Below are 18,362 nucleotides of genomic sequence, written 5' to 3'. Positions count from 1 at the left end.
ACTGCGACACTACCTGCTGCGCCACCATGCCACCCAAACAACACCAACAAAATGGTGTTTTGTACGTAAATAAACTGTAACAATTCTAATTGGATGTCAGTCTGCTATGCCATTATTTTATGAGTGCGTTTTGATGATGTTTACTAATAGTGCATGAATGTTTTGCTGATGAATATGGAAACTCGTTTGCAAACCTCAAGAAAAAGAAATATTCAGACCATATGGTGTGTTTTTTTTTGTTTGTTTGTTTTTGCCACATTATTCTGCCTTATTCCCATCCATGTTGTCTCACTCACTTGTTCTCCACGTGGCTTCATTCAGGCAGCTTGGAGCTGTAGCTCAGCATCTGGATTAGTTTTCTTCCTCTGGGGCTGGTTGCAGCAACATGTTTTAATTGCTAGACAAGTTTCAGAGAGGACTTTACGCTAATTGCATCAAGGTACTTCTAGTCTCCACAGTGCTTGTTTGTCCACATGAAAACATATTGCCACTGTTTGTACAGATTCGTTCATTTATTTAGTCATTCATCTTCTGTAGGAATCAGGAATCACTGGGTGCAGCACATAAACACACACACAATCCCTGATCACACACTCACACAGTCATTTCAACAACTTCACACATTCCAGCCGGAGGAAACCCATACAGACACTGGGAGAACACACTAAAACTCACCACAGACGAGCTGAGGTGAGGCTATAACCCAGGACACGTGACAGCGAGACCCTGGAGCTGTCTGACAATGACACTTCATGTTGCGCTAATATGGCGCCCTGTTAGCATCTCTACACTTGTCACTTTACTGAAGAAGGAAAAAATAACTTGTATAACATTGAATAAGTAATGGAAAAAACTTTATCTAGTTAGGTTGGACCCGTTGGTCTGTTGATCTTGAAATATGAACACAAAGTAAAGAGAAGAGAGTGTGAAAAGAAAGTAAAATGAAAAAAGACAAGGTTTTATCCTGACAGCCACGGTATGTCACAATTTAACCTGTGTTCCATTCACTCTCCATTTCCTTTTATGTTATCCACCCATTTCAGCAGATACTCACCAGGTCACTGAATCAATAGAACGTCATTAGAGTTCCAATGAACTGGACCCAAACTCAGTGTCTCCTGCATTAAACCCAAACACAGTATTTCTGAAGAAACCCACTTTTCTGGTCTCTCAGGAGTGAACTTTCCTGTACCACTGATGTATCTGTCAGCTTTACTCCATTACACATGCTCTATCTTACATCCCCCAGATAGCTCCGCAGAGATGTCCCAAAAGAACACACTCTCTCACACACACACACACACTCTCTGGGAAGGAGTGGAGTCTGATTGGCAAATATGGTAATACAGAAATGATGAAACTATAACGTGCAGTGCAGGTTTTGAGAATCTTTTGGTTATGGTATTTGAAAAGGGGTGGGTACAATGATATTTTATTATAATTATTATGGTAAATTATGACAAATTATGATTTGTCGGATTGATCATAGATATCTTTAGTACTCCTAGAACACTGAACAAACAGACATATCTCCAGAGGGTCCTCTCAGGTATCATACAAAGCATCAACATCCACTCTATGTAGACACTCCAGTGGTGTCCCTCAGGGCTCTGTCCTGGGTCCTTTTTTCTTCTCCATTTACACTCATTTTCTTGGTGATGTAATATCTTCTCGTTTTTTTCTACCTCTTTTATGCTGACAGCACTTAACTTATCCTTTCCTTCCCACTTTAGACACCCAGTTTCCAGTCATATCTCAACAAGCCCGGCTGACCTCTAGTCATGGATGATGGCTCACCACTTGAAGCTGAACCCCAGCAAGACTGCTGCAGTACATGTGAGAACCACAGGCCCTCATCATGATTTTACAGGTTCTTATTGGAACTCTCGGGTCACTCTGTCCAAAGCTGCAGTGTAACACTGGATGACTGGTTATCGCTCCTGACTCATGTTTCATGACTCAGTCATATCAGGTTCTTTTCTACAGGAACATATGCTAAATGGCATACATTTTAATATAAATATCTTATCATAAAAATACAAATTCAGAACAGAATGCCCCATATAAGATTGAGGCATGTACTCAGTAACAGGAACTGCATTTGTAGTATCTGTAGTATCTAACCCTAATGAGCTGGTTTTCCAAGTTGTTTCATGGGTATTATATATCATCTTCAAGTATTGTGATATTGTGACACAATTGTATATCGCCCACTCTTACTGCTCACTACATCCACCATTCTAGCTGCTTATTATGGCCTTGTCTTGTGTTATGACCTCCAAATGTGAATAATAATATTATGTTCTTTCCCTTTCCACGCAGACCATCATGGCAACCTTTGGAGAAACGAGCCTGTAAATGATCATTATTCCTCTCAGTGTCCCCTCTCTGGGGCCAATCGCTACCTGTTTGCTAATTATATTTCACACCTGCTCCTTATTTGCAATACAAACGCAGGGAAGACTGACTAGCTCCTTCGGTGCGGTGCACAAATGAGTCGTATTGTATGAAGTTAATTGAACGTGTCGTATCGAGTGTCGTACAGGATTGTGAGCGGACTCTTTGTGTGTTTTGCCTTTTGTGTGGCTGACCCCTCAGCTTCTGTTCATAACATGGACACAGAGGCAGCCGCTCAGGGAGCTGTGTTAATGAAAGGCAATTAAAGACAAAGGGGAATTGAGGAGAAAAGAGGAAATTAACTCTGATTCTTTTCAGTGCGCCGAGGCTAAGCACTGGTTCCAGGCGTTTTAGCCGATCCCCAGAGTCCAATCAGATTGCCTGACACCATTACACTTCTCATCTTCTGCTTCCTTCAAGGGCCTTGCTCTGCTTTCTGTTATTCCTCCCCGCCATTGCACATGCAGGGTTTTATGACCTGTGAACTATTTAAGTACAATTGCTTGATTGTCTCAAGCTGGAACTGCCCTCTCTTGGTCAGTCTCTGTCATTACATAGTAGAAGAACTTAGTGTAGAGAGACCAGACTCAAGTGTCTGCTTTCAAATGTCTGCACACATAATATGAATGGATTTCCAATATCTGTATTACGTTGGCTCTGATTATATATTTAGTGTACATAAGATATAAAGTTGTTTTAATGTATTACCTTGCAAGTTATGGTGGCATGGCGTAGCAGCTAGTGTCGCAGCCACACAGCTCCAGGTTCCTGGGGTTGTGGGTTCAAGTCCCACTCTGGGTGACTGTCTGTGAGGAGTTTGGTGTGTTCTCTCTGTGTCCAAGTGGGTTTCCTCCAAATGCTCCGGTTTCCTCCCACAGTCCAAAAACACACGTTGGTAGGTGGAGTGTCCATATGTGTGAGTGTTTGAGTGTGTCACCCTGTGAAGGACTGGCGCCCCCTCCAGGGTGTATTCCTGCCTTGCACCCAGTGATTCCAGGTAGGCTGTGGACCGTGTCCCTGAAGTGGATAAGTGGTTAAGAGACTATGAATGAATGAATGAATGAATCTTGCTGCTGCAGGGGGACAGCTGTAGCCAAAAATTAGAGAAGTGGCCTTGGGAACAAAAGTTTAGTGGGTTCGGGTCCCTGGGCTGGCAAGAAATATGGGGATGGGATGAGTGAAGGAATAGCCTTATAGTCTCCATAATCAGTGTCTGATTCTGAGGTGGCTTTGAGCAAGGCTCTTAACTCCCAACCACCCCCTGGGTGCTGAGTTGTCTGCTCATCAATCTCCTCAACAGGATTCATATAATATTGTCACTTCTACTGTAAACTTGTTTTATTCTGCTGCATTCAACCCAAGAAATCCTGACACACGTGCAAGACAGTATTGCCTTTCATTAAGCAGAGTGTGGCCATGTTTTTACATTCCCATGAAAGCCTTTAGAAAAGAAAAAAATGACATCATTCATAAAGGTCATAAGCCTTTCACACCAACATTAATATCTGGAAAGTCATATTCTAAGCATTCTATGTTCATTAAACCATCTGAAATCATCTGTTTGATCCTGATCTGTGTCATGGCCATGTCAGAAGCCTACCCAGATTCATGGTGCGCAATGCTTCACACACTCACCCAGTCACTCACACACTGTAGACATTGTCACACAGTCAATCCACCTACCAGCACGTGTTGGAACTCCCAGAGGAAACCCATTCAGACACAGGGAGAACACACCTAACTCCACCAAACTCCTCACAGACAGCAAACTGTGGCCGGAACGCTGGGATGAATCTGGGAGCTGTGTTACAGCAAGACGACCAGCAGCTCCACTGTGTGAGCTCCAACAAGCATCAGTGGTTATCAAAGCTGCTTTAGAAAGAGTTATGACAACTTTCACTTGATGGAATAACCCTTTATTCATGTTAATGGAGGTATATGTCACTTGCCATGAAAACATATGTAGCCTGATGGCCTATGGGATGATGTCACACAAAAACATGCTCCAACTTAAAACATTAGCATTCTGCTTTTAGATATTCACAAGGTGTTATATACTGACACAAGGCTGATGAGGTTTGTGAAGCTGATGCCTTTGCATTCTACAGAACGTTCTTGACTTTTCAAGTTTTATTCAGCAGGTCTTTGTTGCTTTAGGTAAATGTACTTCTTTCTGACCTTTGCTTCAAACAGCTCCATTATGTGGAGTTATCACAGGTGACCCGTTATTCCTATTTCACTCCATAAGTCTACTTTTTTCTTTGCTTCACAACACAATTTTCATTCTTTTTGTCATTTAAAGCCACCTCTTTTTCAGAGAAAAATAAGCTCAAGCGTCCCTTCTAATGCATGCCTCTGGGCTTCTACCTCACACAGAGAGAGAAAGCCAGAGTCTCCAGAGATGGTCCGGTGATAGGAGAAAGTCCAATTTAGACAGTGCCTTGTGGTCATAGAGAGATATGTGCCAGGCTCCTCAGTGGGTTCTAATAACTTTGGCATTTCCCATTCTGCCGCCTCATAAAAATGCTGATGACTCTGTGCAGGATGCGGCAGCGTGGTTCTGGATGGAGGCTGTAACTGGCTGTGGCAGTTTGAGGCGATGGGGTGGGCAATGGATGGGGATGGGCTCCTTAATGGACAAAATAAATGGCCACTCAGGCGGCTGTACAAACACCATTTGTCCTCTCCTGAAATCCCTCCTGACAGTCAATCTTTCCCTGAACTAATGTTCCCTACTGAAGCCAGCAGCTCTGTAGATTTATAGACCACAGTCTCCATATTTATACCTCATAACTGTAGGTGGCACCATATCAGGACACCTCTACTTTCTACCCTTAACTTGTATCTTACTGCTGATGAATTGAGAGAGTGTCCTACAGAGGCCTGTTTAACTGTGTTATCTTTTCTAAATTTCTGCTGTCTTCAAAGACCTAATGGTCTCTCGCTTTCAATATCTCATGAAGCTTGCGTAGTCTCCCGAAGGTTCCTGATTTAAAATGAACTGTGAGGTGGTTCTGTTAGTTATTGTCATGAACAAAGGATCACAATGTTGCTTCAGTCACTGCTTTTAAGAGGTGCTTTCCATATGAACATATGTCCTGCGCCAAGCACAACTGACCTGCCCAGAAAATCCACAGTTTTTAAGACCCTTTATTCGGCAAGGAGGGGTCAACACCTGTCTGCTCCTTGTCCTTCTCAAATAATCCATACTTCATGATCATTATTTCCATATACAGTGGCACAGCAAGTAGTGTCGCAGCCACACAGCTCCAGGGACATGGAGGGTGTGGGTTCAAGTCCTGCTCTGGGTGACTGTCTGTGAGGAGTGTGGATATTGGCCACTCAAATGTGTCCATACGTGTGAGTCTGTGAGTGTGTGTTGCCCTGTGAAGGACTAGCGCCCCCTCCAGGGTGTGTTCCTGCCTTGCGCCCAGAGATTCCGGGTAGGCCCCGGACCCACCGTGACCCTGAACTGGATAAGCGATTACATACAATGAATGATTGAATGAATTTGCTTCCATTATTTTCAAGCCAAGGAGTACACTAGTTTTGCAAAATAACAACTGCAGGTTTCAGGCCTCAGTACGGACGGCCTATTGTAAGCGCCTTTGTTAACATAAAAAGCATTTGTGTGATGTTTACCAGAATTCTGCTAGACTATAATAGCTTCTTCAGCATTTCTGATAAGCCTTTCTTCTCCCTCAGGGAGCACACAGACCAACTCAGAGAAAACCTGCTTCCCAATGTCACCATTATCTATAGTGTTTTGCATTAAACACCATATTCATTTAAGTACTATAGTATTCTAGGGGCGGCACGGTGGCGCAGCAGGTAGTGTCGCAGTCACAGAGCTCCAGGGACCTGGAGGTTGTGGGTTCGATTCACGCTCCGGGTGACTGTCTGTGAGGAGTTGGTGTGTTCTCCCCGTGTCCGCGTGGGTTTCCTCCGGGTGCTCCGGTTTCCTCCCACAGTCCAAAAACACACGTTGGTAGGTGGATTGGCGACTCAAAAGTATCCGTAGGTGTGAGTGCGTGCGTGTGCATTGCCCTGTGAAGGACTGGCACCCCCTACAGGGTGTATTCCCACCCAATGATTCCAGGTAGGCTCTGGACCCACTGCGACCCTGAACTGGATAAGCGCTTACAGATAATGAATGACTATAGTATTCTACGGCTTTCCCAATGTTACAGAATAACAGGCCTAAAACCTTAATGGAATTATTGACATTATTTTCCCTTAAGTCAGTAAATAATACATTTTTTGTTACATCATCATGTGTTTATTTATAGCCTTTTATCCAAAGACATTAGACATCTGATCGAATGTTTTTAAACACTGTATCCACTCACTGTCCACTCACATACCTTGTTGATCCACCTTGTTAACGTAAAGTCAGAGACAGTTTGTGTTGGTCATCCTCAAGTCTTTCATCAGTGGACACCACCCACAGGACTATTCTCAGTCCAACAGTGACTCTGAGACGTTTAAAAACTCCAACAGTCACTTCTGTGTCTGATCCACGCATACCAGCACAACACAGAGAAACACACCTTTTTACGTCAGAGTCACTGCATCGCCGAGAATGTACCACCACAGAATCAACGCGAAATCAGAGGGACTTATTTTCCCTCATGTGTTTAGGCAGTTTTTGTTTCACAGTTTGTGGGTTGGTGGGCTCTAGATATTGAAATTAATGAGTGAGTTTTTCATAATAATTCTTTATCCTTCTCTTTTGGTGGATGTTTTTCATTCTGTTACTTAGGCTCCGTGTGGCAGATTTAGAAGAAATAAAAAAAAAGAATATACGTATATTCTGAGGGTTTTCTGAATTACACATTACCTGTATCCTCTAGTAAATAAAAATATGTAGAACTTAATGATATAGTTCAATTTTCTTAAGGATTTAATACGTCACTCTTCAGCAGCACTTTGCTCAAAGGGCCTGTATTATTTTTCCAACTATGTCCACGTTCAGCGTTAGTACAGACTAGTCTGATCAATCGATGACCTCGTTTACTGGTCAGAAAACCTGCCCCACCTAATTGCTGATTTCCCTCTACACCACAAACAGAACACAGAGCGACAAGAATAAAGATGTACAACCTCAGCTCATCCCTCATTCCCTTTCTCGTCTCCACACCTCTCCTCCCTCCCTTTTCCTCCTCTTTCATGTCCCTCCACCCATTTTTCCACTGTGTTCAGGGTCTGAATGAGAATGTTATCTCATCCTGCCAGTTCTGCCTGTCTTTAGATTACTCCAAACAACTTCAGCTAAACACATTACTGCAGTGTGTTACACCTGGACTCTCAGACGCCATTTGCTCACGCCGTCCGACACAAACACAGAGGGGGACACTTCTGAGATGTTAATACCACATAAAGGGTCATGCACAGATGGGAAATCAACAACTCTATTCATACACAGGTGCGGGGCGAGTCAAAAGTTTGGGTACATCACTCCTGAATGTATTTTTGAAGGGAGTGTCAACGATATTATGGTTTTATCATACATTTGTGCTAAATCTGTTCAGAATCGAAGATGTCCTTACATATCATCAGTGGCAAAAAATGGTATCTTGATGGTAGAATTAAAAAATGTCCTTCCATTTCAGACCAGTCATCAGGGAAACATACACTTTGAAGACTCTCCATAGAGAGGGCCAACCTGGAGCCGTCATACATGAGCTTAATGTAATCACACCCTATGCCAAGTGTGGGCTAGAGTGGTATAACTGCCCCATCATTTGACTGTGGTGTGGTTGAGCACTAATACCTTTCAATAGAGTTAGAGATGAGTTTGAGAGGCAGAACTTAACACCACAATTTCATACCTGGCTTCATTAATGTTGATGAAGTTGTATGCAAACAAATTTCATGTTGTACAGAAGACTAGATGCTGTTACTACAACACAGGGGTCTAACTCCCTACAAATACCCTTCAGTTCAGAAAACATATACATGCCCAGCTGGAGCTGGAAAAATTCCCACTCTAACCAACTCCTCATTGACCAACTCCTCACTGTGATAACTTTGTTCTTGAGGTCCTTAAAGATGACATCATAATGGTTGTTCATACACACACAGGAAATGTTATCTGTGGCATGATGATGCCCCCCCCTCCAACCCCCATCCCCACTATCTGGTTCCAGAGGGTTCCAGAGTGTTGGACTGGCGTTGCAGTTTAAAAGGCACAGAGTCTGAGTCTAAAGCTAGTCTGATGTGATGCAGTGTGCTTTTAGCTACTGTTAAGATTATTGCAGACAGACTGTTCTTCACAGGGACATCTGCCTACTTTCTGAACTACTTTCCTTATGTACAACCTGCACTGGGTAAGTCTGATTGAGTCACATGCTTCACCTGAGACATACTTATATATCTATTTTATGCTAATTCAAATCCTAGTGGTGAATTTAGTTTTGAACAAGTGTTGATGTTTACTTTCTAACTGACCCCATACATTAATAAACAGAGCTTAGTAAAGTAAGGGTTTGTTTGACAGGAGAGGAAGATTCAGGAGTGGAAGATCTGAGAGCACTTTGAAATCAGGGACATAACCTGGGGATTAACAATAGAATGTTTTTAAACTATGAAAATACTAAATAACTAACTAACTAAAAAATTAATACAATAAAACAAAACAGTACAAACTTGGTCACTATTCGAATGTGGAAAATTCAAAATTGTAGAAACTTTGGCAGTTGAGATTTTGCTGTTTTAATTAAGTACAAGCCTGTAAATAAGGCTGATAAAAAAGTCTTCAGTTAGAAACGGGCCATTTACATATTTGTATTTACATTAAACAGCAAAATCTCAACTACAAAATTAACCACTTGTATAACAGCCTTATTATTAAAGTTATTATTATTATGGCTAATTAAGAAAGTAATCTACTATGAACCCAATGTGTAAGGTATGATAGTGTTGAATGGAGCACAGTTTTGTGTCCAGCTGGATTTAAATGGGCTCTAAATGCTGATTTACCTCAGGGGATTCTGCTCTATAATTACCATATTGTTCATGTCTGCAATTCTTGTTACATTATTCCACTTGTGCGTTGTATGATTTTTAAACAATATATTTTACATTTAGATTCAACACTGTATGTGTACATTCTACATTTTTTAAAATCCTAAACACGTTTTGAGGATGTTATATATATAGTTAATTGATGTTTGTAGCATTGACGCCCTTTTACATGTTTATTATCATGTAGTTATTATGTTTTTGTGTAATATCTGGGTTATTATTTTGTAAATAGTATGACTTTTGCTGAAATGTTGTTGTAAGTCATATGTAAAAAAACATTCAAAAAATGACCCATGCCGTTTAGGGGGTTACCTTTTAAAAACAATTTTTGAAAAAAAGTTTTGTTTTTCCCTCCAGTGTTCTCTATGTGACTCTGTAAGGCCTGGAGAATGTGCCGAGCTCTGAACATCCTGCTGGCTCTGCTGAGTCGCTTCCTGTTCGCGGTGCATGGTGTAGTGACAGTGTGGCGAGTCGTGGCTGTGAAGGGCGAGCCCTGCTATTGGCTACTGCTGATGGGTGTGGCACTGCTGGGCGTGGAGATGGCAGTCACCATAAAATGCACACGCAACGCAGAGTGGAAATGGTGATGAAGCTTTATGAATAACTTTTAATAAATAGCATAGCATTAAACAGCATGAATAGAACACTAAAGTAACCTTCCAATATAGCGACATTAAATGAGTGTCAAATACTAAAACACTGACCATTCCCCAGACCCAGATTAAGCCGTAGTCTAAGATTTTCATCGATGAGTCACAACCAGAACGGTCATTTATGCAAAGCCATGTCAGAGCGGCAGGTCCTACACATCTTACTTATAGCTGAAGCTGGAGGACAAGTATTTCTTAAATGTGATATGCCGATATTGTATTTTTCATTGGAGAGAAACAAATCACAGTAAACTACTCCTCAAGGTCAAAGTATGTGCTGCATTTTTAAATGTGAACTTAGTGATTAAGATGAAGACCCCTTGGTCTTAAAGTAAATTCCAATATATTTGACAATATATATATATTCATACATTCATGGATGATCACATGAATATATGGCAACCCAGTGGGAAAAATCCGCCACAAAATTTCTCCTAACACTAATCTTAATTTAAAACCTAATTACAGGAGGTCTTCGGGTTACGTCAGTCCCGAGTTACGATGTTTCATGGTTACGACACATCTCCCATTTACTGTATATAGCATTGTTTCGACTTAAGTGGTTGTAAACGTTGTAACGCAAACTTCGTGTTTGGCTCGGGACCGAGGAGAATAGGTGTTAGGATAGGATAAGTGCTTACAGTATGTTATTTACATACAGTATGTACGTATGTTCTGACTTACACCGAAAGTTGGTTTACCACGCAACGTAGGAACGGATCAACGTCATAAGTCGAGGACCCCCTGAATGCAAATCAACGTAATTTGAACTGTAAAGCACATTCTCAGCTTTAAAAGGTAACACACTGCAGTGTTTTTCTAACTAATAACTCTAAACGTAAACTTTAACTGTAAATCTACACTTTAACTATAACGACAAAAGGATAGAAATTGCAGCATGTTGTGTTTGTGTAACGCTATAGTGAACAGATAATAACTCAGTTTCTGTAACTCTTCAGGAATAACAGAGAGATTGAGTGGAAGGAGTGAGTGGCCAGCAGTGGTCGGGCTGATTTGGTGATCATGAAATTGCCAGAAACCATAATAACAATCATAACAGAGGAATGCTAAGACTATCAGGAGTACTGTTTTAGTGGAATATATACTCAGTTTTGGCAATCATGTTGTCTGCACCAGAGCCCGCAGGGCCATATCTGAAGTCCACATCTAAGAGTTTGGAGGTGAAGAATATGTACTTAATTATTCATCATTCATTCATTATCTGTAACCTTATCCAGTTCAGGGTCGCTGTGGGTCTGGAGTTGATATATATATATATATATATAAAACATGGTTCTATACTAACTTAAGAGAATCTAACTTGTCTATCGACCAAATCTACAGTGAAATGATGAGGGGCTTTGACTTTAAGTAGGTTAACTTCAGCATGACCCTCCTTTTGAAACAAAACTGGCCTAAAATCAGGATGCCCTAATACATATTTTCAGCTGTGGGAGTCGATCAGACATCTGTTCTCCTCTTCAGCTTCAGCTCCACTCTCTAAAAGCAGTGTCAAAGCCGCGGCTGCTATTAATACCACTGCCTACCGCACACAGAGCACAGTGTGATACATGTATATCATTTTTACATTTACAGACTGAACTCATAATCCTGTTCATTCACCTGTTAAAGACCTGCCACACACTGTCAAATCAGTGGAGATTCCACTGCTAAATAATGTTTCAAGATCAGAACAGCTGTCCCCCCATCGTCTTGGGACCGGAGACCTGCTGAGAGCTGATGATGTCGTTATTTGTCTCACTCTCTCTCTGTTTCTGTCTCACTTGGTCTCTCATAGTTCCTTGACTCTCCTCTGTTCTGTTGCTCTCTTGCATGCAGACACACGCACTTTGAAGTCTGTAGTCTCCAGAGAGGGTTGGCTGTGTCAGGGGGGATTTGCATAGCTGAACGGAGTAAATTTCAGACCAAACTGAGTCTCTTCTGACAGCATTCACAGCCTCTGAGGTGCAACCTGGAGTTAATGATGCATATCCTCTCCTCAGTTTGATGCTGTTTTAAGCTTCTAGACAGCAGGGACCACAATCAATAAATCAATCAATCAATCAATCAATCAATCAATCAATCAATCAATCAATCAATCAATCAATCAGTCTCTCTACTGCTCGTTTGTTATGCTTTCTATGGAATGTGATCAAATTAAATGTTATAGTTGGAAATCTGTATATATGGTAATCAATCAATCAATCAATCAATCAATCAATCAGTCAATCAGTCAATCAATAATCAGTCAGTCTCTCTACTGCTAGTTTGTTATGCTTTCTATAGAATGTGATTAAATTTAATTTTATAGTTGGAAATCTGTATATATGGTAATCAATCAATCAATCAATCAATCAATCAATCAGTCATTAAATCAATCAAAAATATTTGAATTAAATTTTCAAATAATAGAATAGCTCAATCAATCACTCAATCAACCAACCAACCAATCAATGAATCAATCAATCAATCAGATGCCAATTTACTAATCAATTAATCAAACCATAATACTACAAATAATTCAATTAATACATCAATTAATCAATCAGCTGTCAATTTATTAATCAACCAATCAATTAATAAAACTATCAACCATTCAATTCATGAATCAATCAATCAATCAATCAATCAATCAATCAACAAATCAATAAACCAATCAATCAATAATCAAAGCAAGCAGGCAATCAATCACTGTGCTTGTCTCAGGGTTCAACTTAAATGCAGCTACTAATTGTGTGAGAAGGCATCTGATTGGATGCTGCAGTTACTGATTTTCGAACCTTTACCAAACCATAGAACTGGAGCTATTTACTGGAGCGATGGCCAGTGGAAGAGCTGATTTGTCCAGTTTTTTCTGCAGTAGTAAAAAGCTCTAGCAGACCCTCATTTCAATTTCTCACACTCATCACTGACATATTGCTTTCCCATGAAAAATTCATAATAGCTGCTGAATAAGTCTTTACCCCTCAGACCCTGATCTGATCATCAGCGCTGGATCTCCAGGCGTATCACTCAGTAATGACCATAAATCATTCAGTAACTACTGCAAACTAATATGTAACTCGTGTAGTTATGAGGGTGAGGATGCGAAGTGTGGGTCCTCGCGCAGGCCCCGAGGAATCAAGGGGGTGAGATTAATAGCTGAATGATAATCTGCAGTTAAAAGGGGCTAAAGTGATATTACAGGAAGGGGCTCAGGAGCTAGAAAACTAAAGAAAATGGATCAAAGAGCAGAGCTTCCCCTCCAGACGATGAACAAAGCAAAGGACGACAACAGCATTCAGCAAATTGTCCAAAAGCTTTGCGCTGCCGAGATCAATAGTTTTCTAATGTTAAAAGACCAGGTTGAGGAAATCTTCCCCTCACTCTTTCTGCTTTTTCTGTGCCCTGCAGGTTCTCTCCTATGGTCTTTCTTTATCTCAGCACTGTGATTCCCTCTATCTGGTTCCTGGAGCTCAACCTGCTGCAGTCCAAGCTGCCAATCAACTCGTCCTCATCTGATCTCCACCTCCTCTCCCACATCCCCATGGCAGCGGTGGGTACTGCAGAGCTCCTCTGACAGAACCTGATCTAAGACCAGTTTCCCCACCTGTCAGGTCTGAGCTGAAATGGTTCACAGATAGAAACAGTTCCTAGATCAGTCGGATCTGAGCATAAATAAATTTAACATGTGTTGTTTTTTCAGAAAATGGTCAGTTACTTATACAGGTTGCCTCTTAGTCTCTTTGACTGTTCTTAGTCTCTTACTTTGGGAAATCCAAAGCCAGTGGGTCTTGATACTGGTCTCTGTACCCTCAGCATCAACTCAAGGGTTCTATTGGGAAGATCAGATGCTCGGTGTAATAACTCCAATTCTTTCTTTCCCCGTAACGGCCCCACACTGGTCATGATACCTACTCAGAATCATTGAGTGTAAAGAAGGGACACACCCTGGATATCACAGGGCATCACATACCCTTTCACTCAGCCAACCAACGTATACCAACACTGCCTTCTAACCCCTGTCAGACAGGCAGCCTAGGCAGGTTTGAAACTGGGACCCTGGGATCCCAGGGTCATGGAGCTATGTGGCAGAAATGCAATTTGCAGCACCACCACACATCATTTTTTAAGTGTAAGTTTACATGGTGCCGGAATTGTCCTTTAATGAATGAACCGAGTCCTGCTCTAGGTCTTGCAATGAAATTTACAGGGAGTTTTGTTTTCCACGTTAAAGTCCAGTCTTAGAAACTGATTACATTTGCTTTAATTGTCATAGTTTAGGTGGCCTTAAACCCATTCAGTGGCGCTTAATTAATTTTCGTTCAAGACAAAACCTCTTTGGGGATGGTTTTTTGGTCTGCAAGGTCTTGCAGTTTTCATGAACCCCACTGAGTAATACACATTTGACCTCTGCATCAGGAACCTGCTTGCGCATGAGATATAAGGTTTGACAAAAAGCAGTTTTGACACACACGAGGTAATTAAATTACGACCTCTGACCTTTGCACAGAATTGTATCTGTGGCATAAACCTGATAAAAATTTTACGACAACAATTGCCATATGTCTGAGCTGGTTGGATTATTTTCTCACATCGTCCCCAGCATCTCCTGTTATTTGGCTATTGTAAAATCGTCCAGGCAGCATTAGCAAGTCCAATGATTAACGGTGGCCGACTGTGACCTACATCTTCCTCAGAAGCTCATGGTATCTCTGAGCAGCAGAAGTCCAAATTCCAGACTCCTGTGCCTGATTTCTTTTCAAGAGCTGAAGGAGCTGGGACTGTGAAAGTGAGATTGGGTGAGTGGCATGCCAAACCTTTGGCTCTCTCTTTCTCTCGCTGTCTGATGGGGTTAGCATGCAGCTGCTTTTATGGCTAAAGCAAAGCCAGGTGCAGGTTTGAAGGGGATCACAGTAAAATCTTCTTCTCGAAAATAGAATGAAATAGAAATGGAATCTTTATCAGACTGGCAGCTAGTGTCAAGTGTTTGGTCTTAGTTGTGTAAGTTGTCCCTGTCATGTCAGTCTTCTTGCTTTCTATACTTCCTTTGCATACTGAAAAAAATCTACACTGATGAATGGACCAATAGGAATGTTCCAAGTATACACAAACCTTCATGATTTAAACTGTACTTTAAAGATAATGTTTCCTCCTCTTAATGCTTCTACCTTAAGAAAAAAGGAATGCCACATTACCTTAAGGTTATTAGGGCAACCAACTGCAATTCTCTTGTTCTCGCACTTGTTCCTGAGCCACAGCTCAGTTCATTGATTGGTGAACAGACGTTTTGGATTTTAGCTATTTTCACTCTGTTCTCTTTCGTCTCCATTCATATTTTCCTCATATTTAATTATTTAATTTAATCTGTACTCTTATTTGTCTTTGCTAGTTGTGTTTGTTTTGCTCCGTTTAACATTTTGAAATGCAGTCCTGTGCTGTGATTGGAGAGACTCAGACAAAGAGGCGGGGCATAGCTCTGCCCGTTATGTAAAAAATACAGAAAAACAACACAAGTGAAAGTACATTTAGTAATGGTGTTGCTGTAACAGATTTAATTCATCTGGAACCTGTAGACCTGTCATGTAAAATTAACACACTTTATCAGAGTGGGGAAACTATAAAATAAATAAGCTATTTTATAATTAATTTGAATTATTTGGAGAACACTAACTCAGTAGAAAGTGCATTTCTTGAATTTATTCCCTACCTCAGTTTCTTGGAGAAACAGAGTGTTCTTGCTGGCTGATCTGTTACCATGGTGATAACACTGCTGCTGTGTCCTGGTCAGGGCCTTGCCGATCTGGATCCTGAGAACTGGGCGGCGGGCTTGGAGCAGACCATGCTCATCGTGCTGGTGCTGGGTCGCTGGCTGATGCCCAAAGGGGACATGTCCCGCGACCAGCTGTCCCAACTCCTCATGGTCTACGTGGGACTGGGAGCTGACATCCTGGACATCTTTGATACCTTCAAGGAACCGGAAGTGAAGACCAATCGAGGAGTAATCGTCGTGGGCTTAGCTCTCTTCTCCTGGGCCTTAATGCAGTTCCCTCTGGTTCTGACCCAGACAAGTCCTACTAAGCCCCATGGAGAAGCCCACCATCCAGAGGACAGAAGTAGGCCTGGGATCCTGCCCTGGACGTTCACCTCCTGCTGCTCCAGTGAAGTCTGGAGCCTCCTGCTGACTGTCGGGCTTCAGGACGGCCCGTTCTTAGTGTACCGCCTCTACCTCATGATCCAAGAGAATGTCCTGAACCAACTGATGATCTTCTTCACCTGTAAGAACATCCTCATTGTCATGCTGGAGTTGTACAGGATCTGTGTTGTGCATTTTGAAATGGCTGGACCTGGGGGTGTATCCAGGTCATGGGGCACTCCTCAGAGCCAAGCAGAAACAATAGAAGGTGAAGTACATGAAGCCGTTTGTCAGGAGTAGGTGACGGTGTCCTGTGTCCTGTGGCTCTCTGGGTTTCTTTCATTCATTCATTCATTCATTATCTGTAACCACTTATCCAATTCAGGGTCGCGGTGGGTCCAGAGCCTACCTGGAATCATTGGGCGCAAGGCGGGAATACACCCTGGAGGGGGCGCCAGTCCTTCACAAGGCTCTCTGGGTTTCTTAATAACATTTAAAGCTAAGGTTTGGCCAAATTTAAAATTCACAGTTTTTTCCCAAAGATATTTGCAGAGTGTCTCCTCAGAAATCAAGGGCGATACATACACTTATGCAGCCTTTTCCTGGACACAGCCACCTCTAATGTGTGTTTGGACAAATATTCTGCACCTGTACACAACCATACATCAGCTATTAGGTAGAGAGTAAATATGAAAAAATGATTAAACCAGTTTTTGAAGATGGGGATGATCAGGAGGCCAGAAAAGACCACAGTGAAAGATCTAGGGTCTTTCAGGACTTCAGGGTAACAGCCATATTCTTTAAAAAAAGAAAAAGCCCCAGAATGACCCCAGAGAGTCAGGACCTGTATTTTGTGTCTCATCTTAGGGGCAGTGCTAATTGTTATGCTAGTTGCACTCAGACATTGGGATCTACACAGACCACAGGGGCTGTTCCCTCTGTTGGGCCTATCAACACCACTTCCAGCAGCTACTCAACCCAAATACTGGCCAAATACACCGCTTAGCTACAGTGGATTTGCGGGTTTTGATATCCAGGTGCTAAAACTGCTGGCAAATGTGGGCTAGAGTATTATTAGGTAGTTTGTTCCTCTTAATTTAGTCTTTTTTATTACACCTGTAGCCTCCCCAGCGCATCCCATTTTATACTTTTCTGTAGCGACTAGAAAAGCTGTGTGTGCCCAATTGCACATCTCTGTCCACACCTCTAATCCTATATAAGTTTGCTTCTTTAGTTTTGCAGTAGACCCAGTCAATCATCTAAGGCATGTTTGAAGTTGAGTAATTAAAACGTACGGCTCACTAGAGCGTGCAGTTTGTCTGAACCTGACAAGTCCAGACTGTCTACACCAGGTTCAGCCATCATTTTTTCAAATATGTGTCAGTGTCTGAGACCCACACTTCCACAGTGAGCCAGCCTCACCCTGCATTTTCTCCTGCACTCCCCCCTGCTTTAGATTTTCTCCTTACATGTTCCTTCTCACTTTCTTTCATTACCTTAAACAGCTTTAATTTGCCGTGCTGGAGTCACCCACTCGTGCTGTTGACAGAATTTAACACCGAGGTCCACAAGGCCCACGCTTGTGAGAAAACCAATGTGTGGGAAATAAACAGCGAATTGATTCAGGAAAATACAGTTTAGTGCAGCCAAATGAATGTTTAATTTGTTTGGCCAGAAGTATTTTATGTTGTGTGCTGCAGTTTTCATTTTGTAGCCTTTATGTGGGTCTGATATTGAACTGCAAATGCCCATGGGCTTTCAATATTACAAATCTCATTTAATCTAAGCTTAGGCTTATTCTAGGCTTAGGCTCAGATGCTAGGAAGCATCTTACATGTTCTGTGCAAAGTAATAACCTTTAGGACCGAATAGATAAACGCCTATGGACAGAATATAAGAACAGAGGGAAATTCTGTAAAGATTAGAACAACACTGGGATATTGTCTGAAAGTGTTGCTGGATAAATAAATCTATTTAAATGGAAATGTTGCACAGACAAATCTCAGATCAAGTCTGTTGATTCTACTCTCAGTAGGTATTCAAATTCAACCCAGCTTCATAAATAACAGTATGCCATACAGTGGCAGAGACCACCTATCTTCATAATGCTACGTTTAAAGCTATAAACACTGATAACCAAGGAAGCAAATCATATCTCAGAAAGATGACACATG

At 41.7% G+C, this 18,362-nt stretch overlaps 1 protein-coding gene across 1 annotated transcript in view; it reads left to right on the top strand.

Annotated features, from left to right (window-relative positions):
* The first annotated feature begins 9,812 nt into the window (after nt 1-9,812).
* Nucleotides 9,813-18,362, top strand: part of LOC136665678 (transmembrane protein 26) — a 17,077-nt gene continuing 8,527 nt past the window's right edge. Inside the window, exons 1-3 of the mRNA XM_066643347.1 lie at nt 9,813-10,006; nt 13,467-13,608; nt 15,844-16,330. Coding sequence (XP_066499444.1) covers nt 9,813-10,006; nt 13,467-13,608; nt 15,844-16,330 — 823 coding nt within the window. The remainder of the gene's footprint in view (nt 10,007-13,466; nt 13,609-15,843; nt 16,331-18,362) is intronic.

Source organism: Hoplias malabaricus, chromosome 14 (genome assembly GCF_029633855.1).
Source record: "Hoplias malabaricus isolate fHopMal1 chromosome 14, fHopMal1.hap1, whole genome shotgun sequence".
Lineage (NCBI taxonomy): Eukaryota > Metazoa > Chordata > Actinopteri > Characiformes > Erythrinidae > Hoplias > Hoplias malabaricus.
The sequence above is the reverse complement of the archived record's forward strand: the minus strand, read 5'-3'. Positions and strand labels throughout refer to the sequence as shown.